Source organism: Lepidochelys kempii, chromosome 28 (genome assembly GCF_965140285.1).
Source record: "Lepidochelys kempii isolate rLepKem1 chromosome 28, rLepKem1.hap1, whole genome shotgun sequence".
NCBI lineage: Eukaryota > Metazoa > Chordata > Testudines > Cheloniidae > Lepidochelys > Lepidochelys kempii.
The window spans coordinates 7,154,034-7,169,451 of record NC_136407.1 but is presented as its reverse complement, the minus strand read 5'-3'; the positions used below and the strand labels follow the sequence as shown (position 1 = coordinate 7,169,451).

At 48.5% G+C, this 15,418-nt stretch overlaps 2 protein-coding genes across 2 annotated transcripts in view; one reads left to right on the top strand and one right to left on the bottom strand.

Annotated features, from left to right (window-relative positions):
• Positions 1 to 15,418, top strand: part of LOC140904241 (uncharacterized) — a 283,075-nt gene that overhangs the window by 37,828 nt on the left and 229,829 nt on the right. The gene's annotated exons all lie outside the window — the stretch shown is intronic.
• The window catches only part of LOC140904261 (uncharacterized), a 55,946-nt gene continuing 49,382 nt past the window's right edge, over positions 8,855 to 15,418 (bottom strand). Inside the window, 1 exon segment of the mRNA XM_073326756.2 lies at positions 8,855 to 15,164. Coding sequence (XP_073182857.1) covers positions 13,200 to 15,164 — 1,965 coding nt within the window. The 3' untranslated portion in view covers positions 8,855 to 13,199.

Genomic DNA, 15,418 nt, shown 5'->3' with positions numbered 1-15,418 from the left:
GGAAATTAAGAAGCCCCTCTGCCTCGACCCTATTTTTGCAAACACTGGGGTCTCAGTCCACCAAGGTATCTCTTACCCCCTCTGCCCCTGCCTGTACTGGCGTTTTATCCTCTGTTGCCGTCTGGCAGCTCCTTTCCCTCCAATCCCTGATTTTACCCCTCAGCCCCTCTCCTAACCCTGCCTCCAGCTGTTTGACCCCCCCGACCAGTCAATTTCCACCCCTCCTCAGATTCTGGCTACCCCCCCTCCTCTGATTTACCCCCTTTGAACCCCTGTAAATAGCAGTCTGCAGAATCTGATTCCAAGTCAGGGCAGGGTGAAGGGAAGGGACTTCAGCAGATGTTACTGTGCTCAGCGCACCCTCAGTACCAAATTCCTACAGGGGGCAGTTTCTCACACGACACCTGAGGCCACGTGCGGGCAGTGGCTCCATCACTGTCCAGGCCCCGCCCAGGCACGTTCCCCGCCCGGGAGCAGATCCAAAGGGGCTGCGAGACCTGCTGCTCCCAGAGCCTTTGTGCGGAGTCTCTGTCCTGCCCGCCCAGTGCTGGCCCTGGGGTCTCTCTGGCCCCTGGTGCCTGCAGCTCCTGGCCAGGGGCGGCAGAGCCTGGGACTGGGTCCAGCTGGAGAAAGTCCCCACCCCAGATGGGCACAGAAAGTGCTTCAGTGAAAGCCTGTCCCTGGACCAGCCCCACGGGGGCCGCAGGAGCAGCCTGGAGCTCAGCCCGGGCTCCCAGCTCACACTGGAGCCAGCGGCACCGGTAGTGTCTTGTACCGTACAGAGCCCCGCCTCCGGGATCTGCCCCACGACTCTTTTCCTGCCCTCGTTCCTACCAGCCCCCCACTCCCCGGGCCCCTTCCTGGCTCCTTCAAGCCCAACCCAGGCTGCAGCTGCTGCATGCATTGGGCCAGGGACTTTCTGACGTGGGAAGTAGCCCCATCTCTGCTCCTCCTGCCTCTGTGTGTCCCAGAGCCGCTGCAGGGACTGACCCACAACCAGGCTCTCGCTCCTATTAGCACTCACAGGGGCCCATCCAGCTACAGGAGAGCGAGCGCCCTTAGGAGCAGGGAAGTGACCAAGTCTCCCTGCCAGAGGGTGTGTGGGGGGGGGGAAATGGGAAGAAGGGGAAAGAGGAGAGAGAGACCAAAAGGGGATAAGGAGAAATAAGTGGGGAAAGCAGTGCCCCGCTCTTTTCTATTGCATCGCCCCTGAGTAGATTGTTCCTGAGCTCTGGGTAAATATCCCCCAGTGTCCAGATCCCCCTGCCTCCCAAGGCAATGCACATAGGTGTCTCCTTCCTGCCAGTCATGATTACAAGCAGCTGTAGGTGTCATCCTTATGCCACAATTTGAGAAAGACAGCAAACCTTGGGAACACACGTCTGTATTTACAGTCCAGTGTTACAATCCTTTCTCCAGGAGATGTTTCTTCTATACTCCTGCTGGATGGGCACAGAATGGGGCAGCAACAGGTTTGTGTCCGTTTTTGTTGCTGCACATTCCTTAACTTAGAAGAGTATGAAATGAAGAAAATGGAGAGTGAAGTAAAGGGAAATATACAAATACAAGTTCCAGCTCCTGTTACTTATTAAAAGAAATGACTCGATATCCCAGTTACATGTTTTCTTAACATGAACAAATAAATCCTAAAGCACCTATCACTAAGGCCAAATGACTGTGGACACCACTCAGCTAAGGGTTAAACAATGCAGTGATAAAGTTCAGGTCAAATCAATAAATCAATGAGTTAACAAGGATATTACATTGGCATTTAGTCAAACCATCAGATTAATACAGCAGAAAGTCAACACTTATAAATCCTAAAAGAGCAACCCAAGGAGGCAGGTGCATATTCAGTGATGCCGAAACCCCAATCAGAGATTTTTACCCAGGCAATGCAACCCAGATTTAGCCAGATGAATATTTCAATACCAAAACCAAATTATTGCTTACTTTTAGCCTACAACCTCAAAGCTAATTAGTTTTCTCCTTAGATTTCACTATTCTGTAGCTACTACTTCTCCTTGCCCTGTCACCCCAAAACACATACAGACCGTAGAGAGACATTAGTAAAAGAAGTTCAAACACCTCTCGCTGAACAATGCATATCAGACAGCTCAATTCCTTGCAATGCTTCCATAGGTGAGGAGCACGCATTCAGTCATTTCATAGGGCAGAGTTTTAAGGCTATGAAGATTTTGGGAACTATTCTTCCTAGCATCTTCCCTTTGTAGATTTCAGGGGCATTCACACACACACATCTAATAGAAGGACTGGGAGGTCTCCAAGTTCTTAAAAAGAAATAGAGACTAAAAAATAGAAAAAGGAACAAAATGTTTCTAAGCTTATAAGGGGCTGGATCTGCACCTCTCGGTCTTTGGATTCACCTGGAGTAGGAACCGTAGCTGCAGTTTAGGAACCAGGTAATGCAACAGATGGTCCAGCACGTGGGGCTAGCAGGCTGTTCAGGTACAGGGAGACTAGCGAAGGCTGCATAGCCTGTCGACGTTGTGCTTCATTCCCCAGAGGGGATCAGTGCTGGGATCCTGGCAGTCAGTCTCTCTGAGGCTATGTCTACACGGGCAGACTTACAGAGCTGGGAGTTACAGTGCTGCTCAAAGAGCGCTGAAGGGAAACTGCTATTGTGTGTTCACACTGTCAGCTGCCTGCGCAATAGCATGTTCACACTTGTGGCACTTGCAGAGGTGTTCAGAGCGGTGCACTCTAGGCAGCTATTGCACTGAGCATCGCTTCCTTTTCTGCCGTTAAGAGTTGTGAGAAGGCATAGGGGGTCGCAGGGCATCCTGGGCCCTGTCCCAATGCCCTGTGATGCATTGCTTCGCATCCCAACAATCCCTGTGCTTCCGTCCACATTTGGCACCATCTTTCAATGGTTGGTGTACCGCACACTCTGCTTCTCCATGCTGCAGCAATGGATCCCGCACTGTTGAGCAATATGCTACACGTCACGAGTGGCAGTGGAGTTATTCCTTAAACTACAAAGGCAAGAGGAGTTCAACATTGATCTCACATAGTAGCTACGACATGAGATTGCTTGTGGCATTAACGGAGGTGCTGACCACAGTGGAATGCCGCTTTCGGGCTCGGGAAACAAGCACTGAGTGGTGGGATCACATCATCATGCACACGTGGGATGATGAGCAATGGCTCCAGAGCTTTCAGATGAGGAAAGCCACATTCATGGGACTATGTGATGAGCTCACCCCAGACCTGCAGTGCAAAGACACGAGATTGAGAGCTGCCCTGCCGTTGGAGAAGCATGTGGTAATTGCACTGTGGAAGCTGGCCACTCCACACTGCTACCAATCGGTTTCTAATAAGTTTGGAGTGGGAAAGTCGACCATTGGACACATGTTGATGGAAGTGTGCAGGGCCATTAATTGCATCCTGCTCTGAAAGACCGTGACTCTGGGCAACGTGCGTGACATTGTGGATGGCTTTGCACAAATAGGCTTCCCTAACTGCAGAGGGGCTATAGATGGCAAACCTATTTCAATTCTGGCACCAGCCCACCTAACAACTGAGTACATTAATCGCAAGGGGTATTTCTCTATGGTTCTCCAGGAGCTTGTGGATCACAGTGCACATTTCACGGACGTTAACGCAGGCTGGTCTGGAAAGGTGCATGATGCAGGCATCTTTTGGAACACTGGCCTGCTCAGGAAGCTGCAAGCAGGACTTTCTTCCTGGATCAGAAGATCAAGGTAGGCAAAGTCGAAATGCCTGTTGTGATCCTGGGAGACCCTGCATATCCTTTAATGCCGTGGCTTATGAAGCCATACATGGGGCACTTTGACAGCAGCAAGAAGCATTTCAACAATAGGCTGAGCAAGTGCAGAATGACTGTTGAGTGCCCTTTAGGCTGTTTAAAGGCCCGCTGGCGCTGCCTATATGGGAGGCTGGACATGGCTGATGACAATATTCCTATGCTTATAGTCACGTGCCGTACGGTCCATAATATTTGTGAAGGGAAGGGTTAAAGCTTCACTCAGGGCTGGACCACTGAGGCTCAGCACCTGGAGGCTAAATTTGAACAACCAGAGACCAGGGCTATTATAGTAGCGCAGCGCAGGGCCATAAGGATCAGGGATGGCTTGAGGCAGCAATTGGAAGCTGAAAGCCACTAATTGTTGTTATGCATGGGAGTGCAGTGCTTGTAATGCTAGGAGGGGATTGTGATTCATACAGACAATGCACTCTGAAGGTTTAAGAATATTGTCTGTTGCTTTGCAGGGTTCTGTTTGCTTTCAAACCAAAACTATTCTTTTATATAAAAACAAGCACTGGAGGAGAAAGACAAAAAAAAAACCCATCAGCAGTGTGCAGGATGGAGGAAGGGAGGGTCCCATGATGAGGTGGGGTCCTGGGACCACTAAAGATTTGTGTATGTCCACATACAATATGCAACCTTATCCTTTTGAGTACAGTGCACTGGGTACTGTACTTCAGCAGGAATAAACTGCAGAGGGATGGATGTTGAGTGCAGTGAGTACTGGGAGATTGCAGGGCTGGACTGGGATGGGGCAGGAGTGGAATGCAGCGAGTACAGACTGGAGCCGGAGGTTGCTAAGAGTGTGTTGGCGGTGCCTGGGGGGCTGCATGGGAAAGCGTTTTGCGACAGTGGCTGCAGGAGAGGGCGGGAGCGGAGCTGCTTGGTTTGCAGTCCTAGTAGCGCCTGGAGCGTGTCTACTTGGCACTTCAGAACATTTAACAGCTGCGCCGTGGGCTTCATTCCGGCACAGCACATTCTCCTTTCGGTCTCTCTTCTCACTGTCCGGCAACTCCTTCGATTCTTGTTTTTCAACTGCGGAGTGCATCATGACATTATGCAGAAAGTTCTCTTTAGTTCTTCTTGGCCACTTTCTAATTCTGCATAGCCGTTCAGCCGGAGATAACAAAGAGGGAGGCTGGGATCCCAAGGGCGTATCTGTGAAGCCAAAATGCAACATTTTACAGAAGCAGTATTGTTTGCAACACAGAGACCACTGAGGCAGAGATTTAAAACACAGCCACTATTCACACACCTGTCACTAACTGGCTAACCCAGGCAAGCACACATGAGCCACAAGACCCCCAAAATGGTAACAGCAGGGGCAGGGGAAATCACTGTTCCAGGACAGTACTGTAAACTGGGCGCGTGGCTCTTGGGGAGAGATAGAACTGTAGGGGGGCCTTATAATCATTCCTGTGCCCACATTTTCCACAGGCTGTGTTCATTATGGAAGATATCGGAAGATTGCCAGTTTCCAGAGAGGTAGGTATGTAAAAGAGCAGTATGAAACTGGATAAAAGCCTGCTGAGAGTCTTTGGGTTAATTTTAGAAGTGAGAGCAACAAGGGTGATGTCGTGGTGGGTGTGTGCTATAGACTACCAGACCAGGAGCATGAGGTAGATGAGGCTTTATTCGGACAACTAACAGAAGTTTCCAGATCACAGGCCCTGGTTTTCCTGGAGGACTTCAATCACCCTGACATCTGCTGGGAGAGCAATACAGCGGTGCACAGACAATCCAGGCAGTTTTTGGAGAGTGTTGGGGACAACTTCCTGGTGCAACTACTGGAGGAACCAACCAGGAGCCGTTCTCTTGACCTGCTGCTTACAAACAGGGAAGAATTGGTACGGGAAGTAGAAGTGGGTGGCAACCTGGGCAGCAGTAACTATGAGATAGTTGAGTTCAGGATCCTCACAAAAGGAAGAAAGGAGAGTAGCAAAATACGGACCCTGGACTTCAGAAAAGCAGACTTTGATTCTCTTAGGGAACTGATGAGCAGGATCCCCGGGCAGCTAAGATAAGGGGGAAAGGTGTCCAGGAAATTGGGCTGTATTTTAAAGAAGCCTTATTAAGGGCACAGGAATAAACCATCCCATGTGCAGAAAGAATAGCAAATATGGCAGCCGACCAGCTTGGCTTAACAGTGAAATCTTCGGTGAGCTTAAACACAAAAAGTAAGCTTACAAGAAGTGGAAAATTATTCAGAAGGCTAGGGAGGAGTATAAAGATATTGCTCGAGCATGCAGGGGTGTAATCAGGAAGGCCAAAACACAACTGGAGCTGCAGCTACCAACGGATGAGAAGGGTAACGAGGGGTTTCTACAGGCAGGTTAGCAAGAAGAAAAAGGTCAGGGAAAGTGTGGGATCCTTACTGAATGCGGGAGGCAACCTAGTGACAGATGATGTGGAAAAAGCTGAAGTACTCAATGCTTTTTTTGCCTTGGTCTTCACAGACAAAGTTAGCTCCCACACTGCTGTCCAGGGCAGCACAGTATGGGGAGGAGGTGAGCAGCCCTCAGTGGTGAAAGAACAGCTTAAGGACTATTTAGAAACGCTGGACATGCACAAGTCCCTGGGTCCAGATCTAAAGCATCTCAGGATGCTGAGGGAATTGGCTGATGTGATTGCAGGGCCATTGGCCATTATCTTTGAAGACTTGTGGCGATCGGGGAGGTCCTGGATGATTGGAAAAAGGCATATATAGTGCCCATCTTTAAAGAAGGGAAGGAGGAGAACCCAGGGAACCACAGACCGGTCAGCCTCACCTCAGTCCCTGGAAAAATCATGGAGCAGGTCCTCAAGGAAACCATTTGGAAGCACTTAGAGGAGAGGAAGGTGATCAGGAACAGTCAACATGGATTCACCAAGAGTAAGTCATGCCTGACCAACCTGATTGTCTTCTATGAGGAGATAACTGGCTCTGTGGATATTGGGGAAAGCAGTGGATGTGAGATATCTTTACTTTAGAAAAGCTTTTGATACGGTCTCTCACAGTATTCTTGCCAGCAAATTAAAAAAGTATGGATTGGATGAATGGACTATAAGGTGGACAGAAAGCTGGCTAGATTGTCAGGCTCAACGGGTAGTGATTAATGTCTCAATGTCTAGTTGGCAGCCAGTATCAAGCGGAGTGCCCCAGGGGTAGGTCCTGGGGCTGGTTTTGTTCAATATATTTCTTAATGATCTGGATGATGGGATAGATTGCACCCTCAGCAAGTTCGCAGATGACACTAAGCTGGGGGGAGAGATAGATACACTGGAGGGTAGGGAGAGGGTCCAGAGTGACCTAGACAAATTGGAGTATTGGGCCAAAAGAAATCTGATTAAATTCTAGATGGCCAAGTGCAGAGTCCTGCACCTAGGATGGAAGAATCCCATTATCCACTACACGCTGTGGTCCGACTGGCTAAGCAGCAGTTCTGCAGAAAACAACCTGGGGATTATAGTGGATGAGAAGATGGATATGAGTCAGCAATGTGCCCTTGTTGCCAAGAAAGCTAACGGCATATTGAGCTGCATTAATAGGAGCATTGCCAGCAGATCGAGGGAAGTGATTATTCCCCTCTATTCGGCACTGTCGAAGCCACATCTGGGGTATTGTGTCCAGTTTTGGGTCCCCCACTACAGAAAGGATATAAACAAATTGGAGAGAGTCCAGCAGAGGGCAATTACAATGATTAGGGGGCTGGGGCACATGATTTACGAGGAGAGGCTGAGGGAACTGGGATTATTTAGTCTGCAGATGAGAAGAGTGAGGGGGGATTTGATAGCTGCCTTCAACTGCCTGAAGGGGGGGTTCCAAAGAGGATGGAGCTTGGCTGTTCTCAGTGGTGGCAGATGACAGAACAAGGAGCAATGGTCTCAAGTTGCAGTGGGGGAGGTCTAGGTTGGATGTTAGGAAACACTATTTTACTAGGAGGGTGGTGAAGCACTGGAATGGGTTACCTAGGGAGGTGATGGAATCTCCGTCCTTGGAGGTTTTTAAGGCCTGGCTTGGCAAAGCCCTGGCTGGGATGATTTATTTGGTGTTGGTCCTGTTTTGAGCAGGGGGTTGGACTAGATGACCTCTTGAGGTCTCTTCCAACCTTAATCTTCTATGATTTTCTCATTGCTTCATGAAACTTTGGATCCAAATGGCAAAAGAGAGTTGTGCCCAAATTTAATCATGGCATCCTTTAGGAGTGTGATCAATGCCACTTAACTAGGGTGCAGTGTTCTAAAAAATAGTTTACCTGGGCCACAGGTCACCATAGCTTCCATCTCTGGGGTGAAAATCAACCACCAGTACCTGCAATTTCTACCCAAACTCTTGTCAAATCTTTGACCTTCCTTGGAGTAATTTTACACTTCTCTGGTGTAGAATTCTTCACCAACCACACAACATATCAGTAGCGATAGTGAGGTATAAATGCCCCAAATATGCCTTTTTATTTCTTTAATCTGGGGGCACAGATTTAAATTAGGGACTAAATGCAGGTGCAGCTTACAATCTCTGTAAGACACCAAATGTCAGGTATCTATTAACAATAGGTGTCTTTCTGCAGCTCTATCACATTCAACATGGATTTCATTTTCTACACGTTTGCAGGATCTCCCAGGGGTGAGCTGAACAGAAATGTCACTTCCATTTTTCCCATCTCTACCTAGATAGGGATTCTATTTCCCAAATAATAGGCAATATGCACCTGATTAGGAAGGAGATATCTTCAGGAGCGACCTCCTGCAGGGCCTGGGCCACAACTGCTTTGGGAGCCAAGTGCATGGTGTCAGGGTTTCATCCTCACTCTGAACTCTAGGGTACAGATGTGGGGACCCACATGAAAGACCCCCTAAGCTTATTTCTACCAGCTTAGGTTAAAAACTTCCCCAAGGCACAAATTCTTCCTTGACCTTGGAATGGTATCGCTGCCACCACACCAAGTGAGTTAGACAAAGATTTAGGAAAAGGCCCACTTGGAGTTCCTGTTTCCCCAAAATATCCCCCAAAGCCCTTCACCCCCTTTCCTGGGGAGGCTTGAGAGTAAACAAGGTGAGCACAGACCAGGACACTAAAAACCCCGATCAGATTCTTAAAAACAGAACTTTTATTATAAAGGAAAAAAAAAAGTAAAAGAAACACCTCTGTAAAATCAGGACGGAAGATAATTTTACAGGGTAATAAGATTTAAAACAAGAGACGATTCCCCTCTAAGCAAAACTTTAAAGTTACAAAAAAAAACAGGAATAAACCTTCCTCTTAGCATAGGGAAAATTCACAAGCAGAACAAAAGATAATCTAACACGCCTTGCCTGGCTTTTACTTACAATTTTGTTTAATATGAGAGACGTTTAGGATGGTTTATAGGAAAAGGAGTTTTCTGACCTGATGCTTCTCAGCTTCCCAAGAGAACACAAAAAAACAAAGCCTCCCCTCCCAAGATTTGAAAGTATCTTCTTTCCTCATTGGTCCTTTTGGTCAGGTGCCAACCAGGTTATTAACCCCTTATAGGTAAGGAGGAATTCTAGGCTACCCTTAGCTGTATGGTTATGATGCGCCACCCAAATCACAGACGGTGCTGGACAGCCTGTACCACACTAGCTGTGATTTCTTCCTGGAGCTCTAGGAGAAAACAGAGTTAATAAGACACATGCATCTCTAGATATACCACTGATTATATAAAAAAAATTTACAATATTTTCACATTTCAAGGATGATTTTAACCAGTTGATTCTGGGAAACTTTCATGGGAGAGTGCATCAGCCACTTTGTTAAAAGCTCCTGAAACGTGTTGTATTTCAAAATCAAAATCTTGGAGAGCTAAACTCCACCGAAGAAGTTTTTGGTTATTGTCCTTGATGGTATTAAGCCACTTCAGCGCAGCATGGTCGGTTTGCAGGTGGAAACACCATCCCCAAATGTATGGGCGTAGTTTTTCCAGTGTTTACACAATGGCGTAACATTCCTTTTCGCTGATTGACCAATGGCTTCCTCTATCAGACAGTTTTTTGCTGAGAAAAACGAAAGGATGGAATTCTTGATCTGGTCCTTCCTTCATTAAAACTGCTCCCACACCACGCTCGGACGCATCTGTGGTTACTAGGAATGGTTTGTCAAAGTCTGGGGCCCTTAGCACAGGGTCAGACATGAGTGTTGCTTTAAGCTGGTTAAAGGCCTTCTGACACTCTTCAGTCCACTGAACTGCATTTGGCTGTTTCTTTTTGGTTAGGTCTGTTAGGGGCGGCGATTAGGCTGTAGTGCGGTACAAATCTCCTGTAATATCCGGCCAAGCCTAAGAAGGATTGGACCTGTTTCTTTGACTTTGGGACAGGCCACTTTTGGACAGCATCCACTTTGGCCTGTAGGGGGTTGACAGTTCCTTGACCCACCTGGTGTCCAAGGTAAGTCACTCTGTTTAGGCCTATTTGACACTTTTTAGCCTTAATGGTTAGTCCTGCCTCCCTTATGCGCTCAAAGACTTTTTGCAGATGCTCCAGGTGTTCTGCCCATGAATCAGAAAAGATAGCCACATCATCAAGGTAGGTGACTGCAGATTCTCCTAATCCTGCTAGGAGACTATCTACAAGTTTTTGAAAAGTGGCAGATGCATTTCACAGCCCAAAAGGAAGCACATTAAATTCATACAGCCTTACATGGGTGATGAAGCCTGACCTTTCCTTGGCGGATTCATCCAGAGGTACTTGCCAGTACCCCTTGGAGTCTAAGGTAGAGATGAACTGGGCCCGTCCCAGTTTCTCTAACAGTTCATCTGTGCGTGGCACTGGATAGTTGTCTGGGCGACTTACAGCATTTAGCTTATGGTAGTCCATGCAAAAGTGTATCTCCCCATCTGGTTTCGGAACTAGAACGACTGGAGATGCCCATGCACTGTTAGAGGGGCAGATTTCACCCATCTGTAACACGTCCTGGATCTCCCTTTTTATAGCAGTTTTGGCTTGAGGAGACACCCAGTAAGGTTGGGCTCTAATTGGGCGAGCGTTACCTGTGTCAATGGAGTGGTATGCCCATTCGGTCCATCCTGGGGTGGCTGAGAACATCAGTGCAAAGATAGTGCACAGCTCCTTGATCTGCTGTCGCTGCATATGTCCAAGGGTCATGGAGAGGTTCACCTCTTCCATGCCACCATCACTTTTTCCTTCCTAGTAGACACCTTCAGGCCACTCAGCATCACCTCCTCCCTGGGCTGCAACCCGACAAACCTTTAATTCTCTGGAATAAAAGGGCTTTAGAGAATTAACATGGTACACCTTAGGCTTTAGGTTTTGGGGGTGCTATGAGATAGCGCACAGCTCCCAGGCACTCTTGGACCATGAATGGCCCTTCCCATGATGATTCCATCTTATGGGCCTGGAGCGCCTTCAAGACCATGACCTGGTCCCCTACTTTGAAGAAACGCTCTCTGGCATGTTTATCATACCAGGTTTTTTGCTCTTCCTGAGCATCTGTTAGGTTTTCTCTAGCAAGGGCTAAAGAGGTTCGGAGGGTGTTTTGTAGGTTGTTTACAAAGTCCAGAATGTTAGTTCCTGGAGAAGGCATAAACCCCTCCCATTGCTGCTTCGCCAACTATAATGGCCTCTTAACCTCATGGCCATACACAAGTTCAAATGGTGAAAACCCTAAACTGAGTATGGTACAGCTCTGTAGGCAAAGAAAAACTGCTGCACCACTAGGTCCTAATCATTGGAGTGCTCATTTATGAATTTACGTACCATGGCCCCCAAAGTTCCATTAAACTTCTCCATCAGGCCATTTGTTTGATGGTGGTAAGGGGTGCCAACCAAGTGATTCACCCCATGAGCTCCCCAAAGGCTTTTCATGGTCCCTGCCAGGAAATTAGTTACCGAATCTGTAAGGATGTTGGAGAGCAAACCTACCCTGGCAAAAATGTCTGTTAATGCCAGGCACACACTTTTAGCCCTGGTGTTGCTTAGAGCTACCGCTTCCGGCCATTGGGTGGCAAAATCCATTAAAGTCCGTATGTACTGCTTTCCTCTGGGTGTCTTTTTTGGAAAAGGACCCAGAATATCCACAGCTACTCGCTGAAAGGGAACCTCAAAGATGGGGAGTGGCTAGAGAGGGGCTTTGACCTGGTCTTGGGGTTTTCCCACTCTTCAGCACACCTCACAAGACCGTACATAAGTAGAAACGTCCTTGCCCATTCTGTCCCAGTAGAATGACTTCCCCAAATGGTCTTTGGTCCTATTCACCTCAGCATGGCCACTAGGATGATCATGTGCTAAGCTCAAAAGCTTTACCAGGTACTTAGTTGGAACTACCAACTGTCTCGAGGATGCCAGTCCTCCTGGTGCCCACCAGAAAGAGTTTCCTTGTATAAAAGTCCTTTTTCTATAACAAACCGGGATCGATTAGGAGAGCTGAAAGGTGGTGCATTGCTCTGTGCCACCATCCAAGCTCTCTGGAGGCTTTCATCTGCTTCCTGCTTGGCTTGGAATTGTTCCCTTGATGCTGGAGACATCAGTTCCTCACTGGATTGTGGACCTGGGCTTGGTCCCTTGGGAAGAGATGCAGGTGATGGGGCTGTTTCCGTTAACTGTGAACCGCTCTCTGCTGGTGCACCAGGTTGGGGTTCAGACTCCGGCTGAGCCTCTTGCATAGGTTTATCGGCTGCTGCCAGGGCGGGCTCGGTGGGGCCCTCTGGTGTTGGGGTTGCAGATGGGGTTGCAAGAGCTGGATTCAGTACTAGCAACGGTTCTGGTTCCAGTTCTGGGCCTGGCTCTGGCTGGGTCTCTGTGACTGGATCCACTGCTGCTGTCGCAGACGTCGGCATGGGGTCCAGTTCCACCACCTCAGTCTGCATCTCTGACAACACAGACTGGGCCCTTGTAGAAGGCTCAGGAACAGAGCTACGTGTGAAGGCTTGCTTAGCCTGGCTGCGGGTTAGCCTCTTGACTAGCTTCACATGGTGGGCCAAGTCTTCCCCCAGCAGCATGGAAATGGGATAATCATCATGGACTGCAAAAGTCCACATTCCTGACCAGCCATTGTACTGGAGAGGCAACTTGGCTGTAGGCAAGTCAAAAGAGTTTGACTTGAAGGGTTGAATCGTCACTTGGGCCTCTGGGTTGATGAATTTGGGGTCCACTAAGGATTAGTGGATAGCTGACACCTGTGCTCCAGCATCCCTCCACACAATAACCTTCTTCCCGCCCACACTCACAGTTTCCCTTCACTTTGAGGGTATCTGGGAGGCATCTGGGCCTGAGGACCATTGGTGTGACCCTTGTGCAATGAACTGTAATCTGTTGGAGTACTTGGGGCAGTTGGCCTTTACATGCCCCAGCTTGTTACATTTAAAACATCGCCCAGCTGACTGGTCACTGGGACAAGGTGGGTTGCTGGAGAATGGTGTGGTGGGACAATAAGGTTAAAAGATATCTTTGGCCAGCCCTAGTCACGGCATTTATTGCAGTTCTCTCTCACGTGGATTTTCTGATGTCTAATAAGGCTTGAGCTATCACTGAAGCTTTTCCCGCACTCAGAACACGTAAAGGGTTTCTCCCCTGTGTGGATTCGCTGATGTTTGATAAGGCTTCCACTCTGACTGAAGCTTTTCCCACACTCAGAACATGTGAAGGGCATCTCTCCTATGTGAATTCTCTGATGTCTGATCAGACTTCCATTCTGACTGAAGCGTTTCCCACACTCAGAGCATGTGAAGGACGTCTCTCCTGTGTGGATTCGCTGATGTCTGACAAGACTCCCACTGTGACTGAAGCGTTTCCCACACTCAGAGCATGTGTAGGGCCTCTCTCCTCTGTGGATCTGCTGATGTGAGGTGAGGGCTGAATTATCAACGAAGCGTTTCCCACACTCAGAGCATCCATAAGGTTGCTCACTCATGTGGAGTCTCCTATGTGCGATAAGGTTTGAGCTCTGATTGAAGCGTTTCCCGCACTCAGAGCATGTGTAGGGCGTCTCCCCTGTGTGGATTCTCTGGTGTCTGATAAGGTGTGAGCTCTGATTGAAGCTTTTCCCGCACTCCGAGCACGTGTAGGGCTTCTCTCCTGTGTGCATTCTCTGATGTGTGATCAGGGCAGAGCTGTGATTGAAGCTTTTCCCGCACTCAGAGCATGTGTACGGCTTCTCTCCTGTGTGGATTCTCTGATGTAAGATAAGGGCTGAACGACGAATGAAGCATTTCCCACACTCAGAGCATTCATAAGGTTTATCCCCTGTGTGGATTCTCCTATGTGCGATAAGGTTTGAGCTCTGATTGAAGCTTTTCCCACACTCAGAACATGTGTAGAGTTTCTCTCCTGTGTGGATTCTACGATGTGTGATAAGGGCTGAGTGCCCACTAAAGCTTTTCCCACACTCAGAGCATGTGTGGGGTGTCTTTCCTGTGTGGATTCTCTGATGTAAGATAAGGGCTGAACGACGAATGAAGCGTTCCCCACACTCAGAGCATCCATAAGGTTTCTCACCTGTGTGCATTCTCCGATGTGTGGTAAGGTTTGAGCGCTGATTGAAGCTTTTCCCACACTCAGAGCATGTGTAGGGTGTCTCTCCTGTGTGGATCCGCTGATGTGAGATGAGGGTTGAATTATCGATGAAGCGTTTCCCACACTCAGAGCATCCATAAGGTTTCTCACCCGTGTGGATTCTCTGATGTGTGGTAAGGGCAGAGCTCCGATTAAAGCCTTTCCCGCACTCAGAGCATGTGTAGGGTGCCTCTCCTGTGTGGATTCTCTGATGTGCGATCAGGGCAGACCTCTGATTGAAGCTTTTCCCGCACTCAGAGCACGTGTAGGGCCTCTCTCCTGTGTGGATTCTCTGATGTGTGATTAGGGCAGAGCTGTGACTGAAGCTTTTCCCACACTCAGAGCATGTGTAGGGAGTCTCTCCTCTGTGGATTCTCTGATGTGAGATGAGGGCTGAGCTATGCCTGAAGCTTTTCTCACACTCAGAGCATCCATACGGTTTCTCACCTGTGTGGATTCTCCTATGTGTGCTCAGGGTAGAGCTCTGATTGAAGCTTTTCCCGCACTCAGAGCATGTGTAGGGCGTCTCTCCTGTGTGGATTCTACGATGTGTGATAAGGTGAGAGCTCCGACTGAAGCTTTTCCCACACTCAGAGCATGTGTGGGGTGTCTCTCCTGTGTGGATTTGCTGATGTGACATGAGGGTTGAACTATCAATCAAGTGTTTCCCACACTCAGAGCATTCATAAGGTTTCTCACCTGTGTGGATTGTCTGATGGACGTTAAGGTTTGAGCTCTGACTGAAGCGTTTCCCACACTCAGAGCATTCATAAGGTTTCTCACCTGTGTGGATTCGCCTATGTGTGATAAGCTGTGAGCTCCGATTGAAGCTTTTCCCACACTCAGAGCACGTGTACGGTTTCTCTCCAGTGTGGGTTCTCCAATGTGTGAGAAGGTCTAAGCTGCGATTGAAGCTTTTCCCACACTCATGGCATGCGTAGCGTGTTTCTTCCAAGTTGATTCTGTCGCGTGTAATAAGGTCTGAGTGGCTACTGAAGTTTTCCTCTGGCATCTGCTCAGTCCCACAGGCTTTTGCTTTTACTGAGAGTGCACAACTCCCGGAAACATTCCCTTTGGATCTTCCTGATAACATCCCATGTGGTTCTACTTCCTCAGCATCTTCCT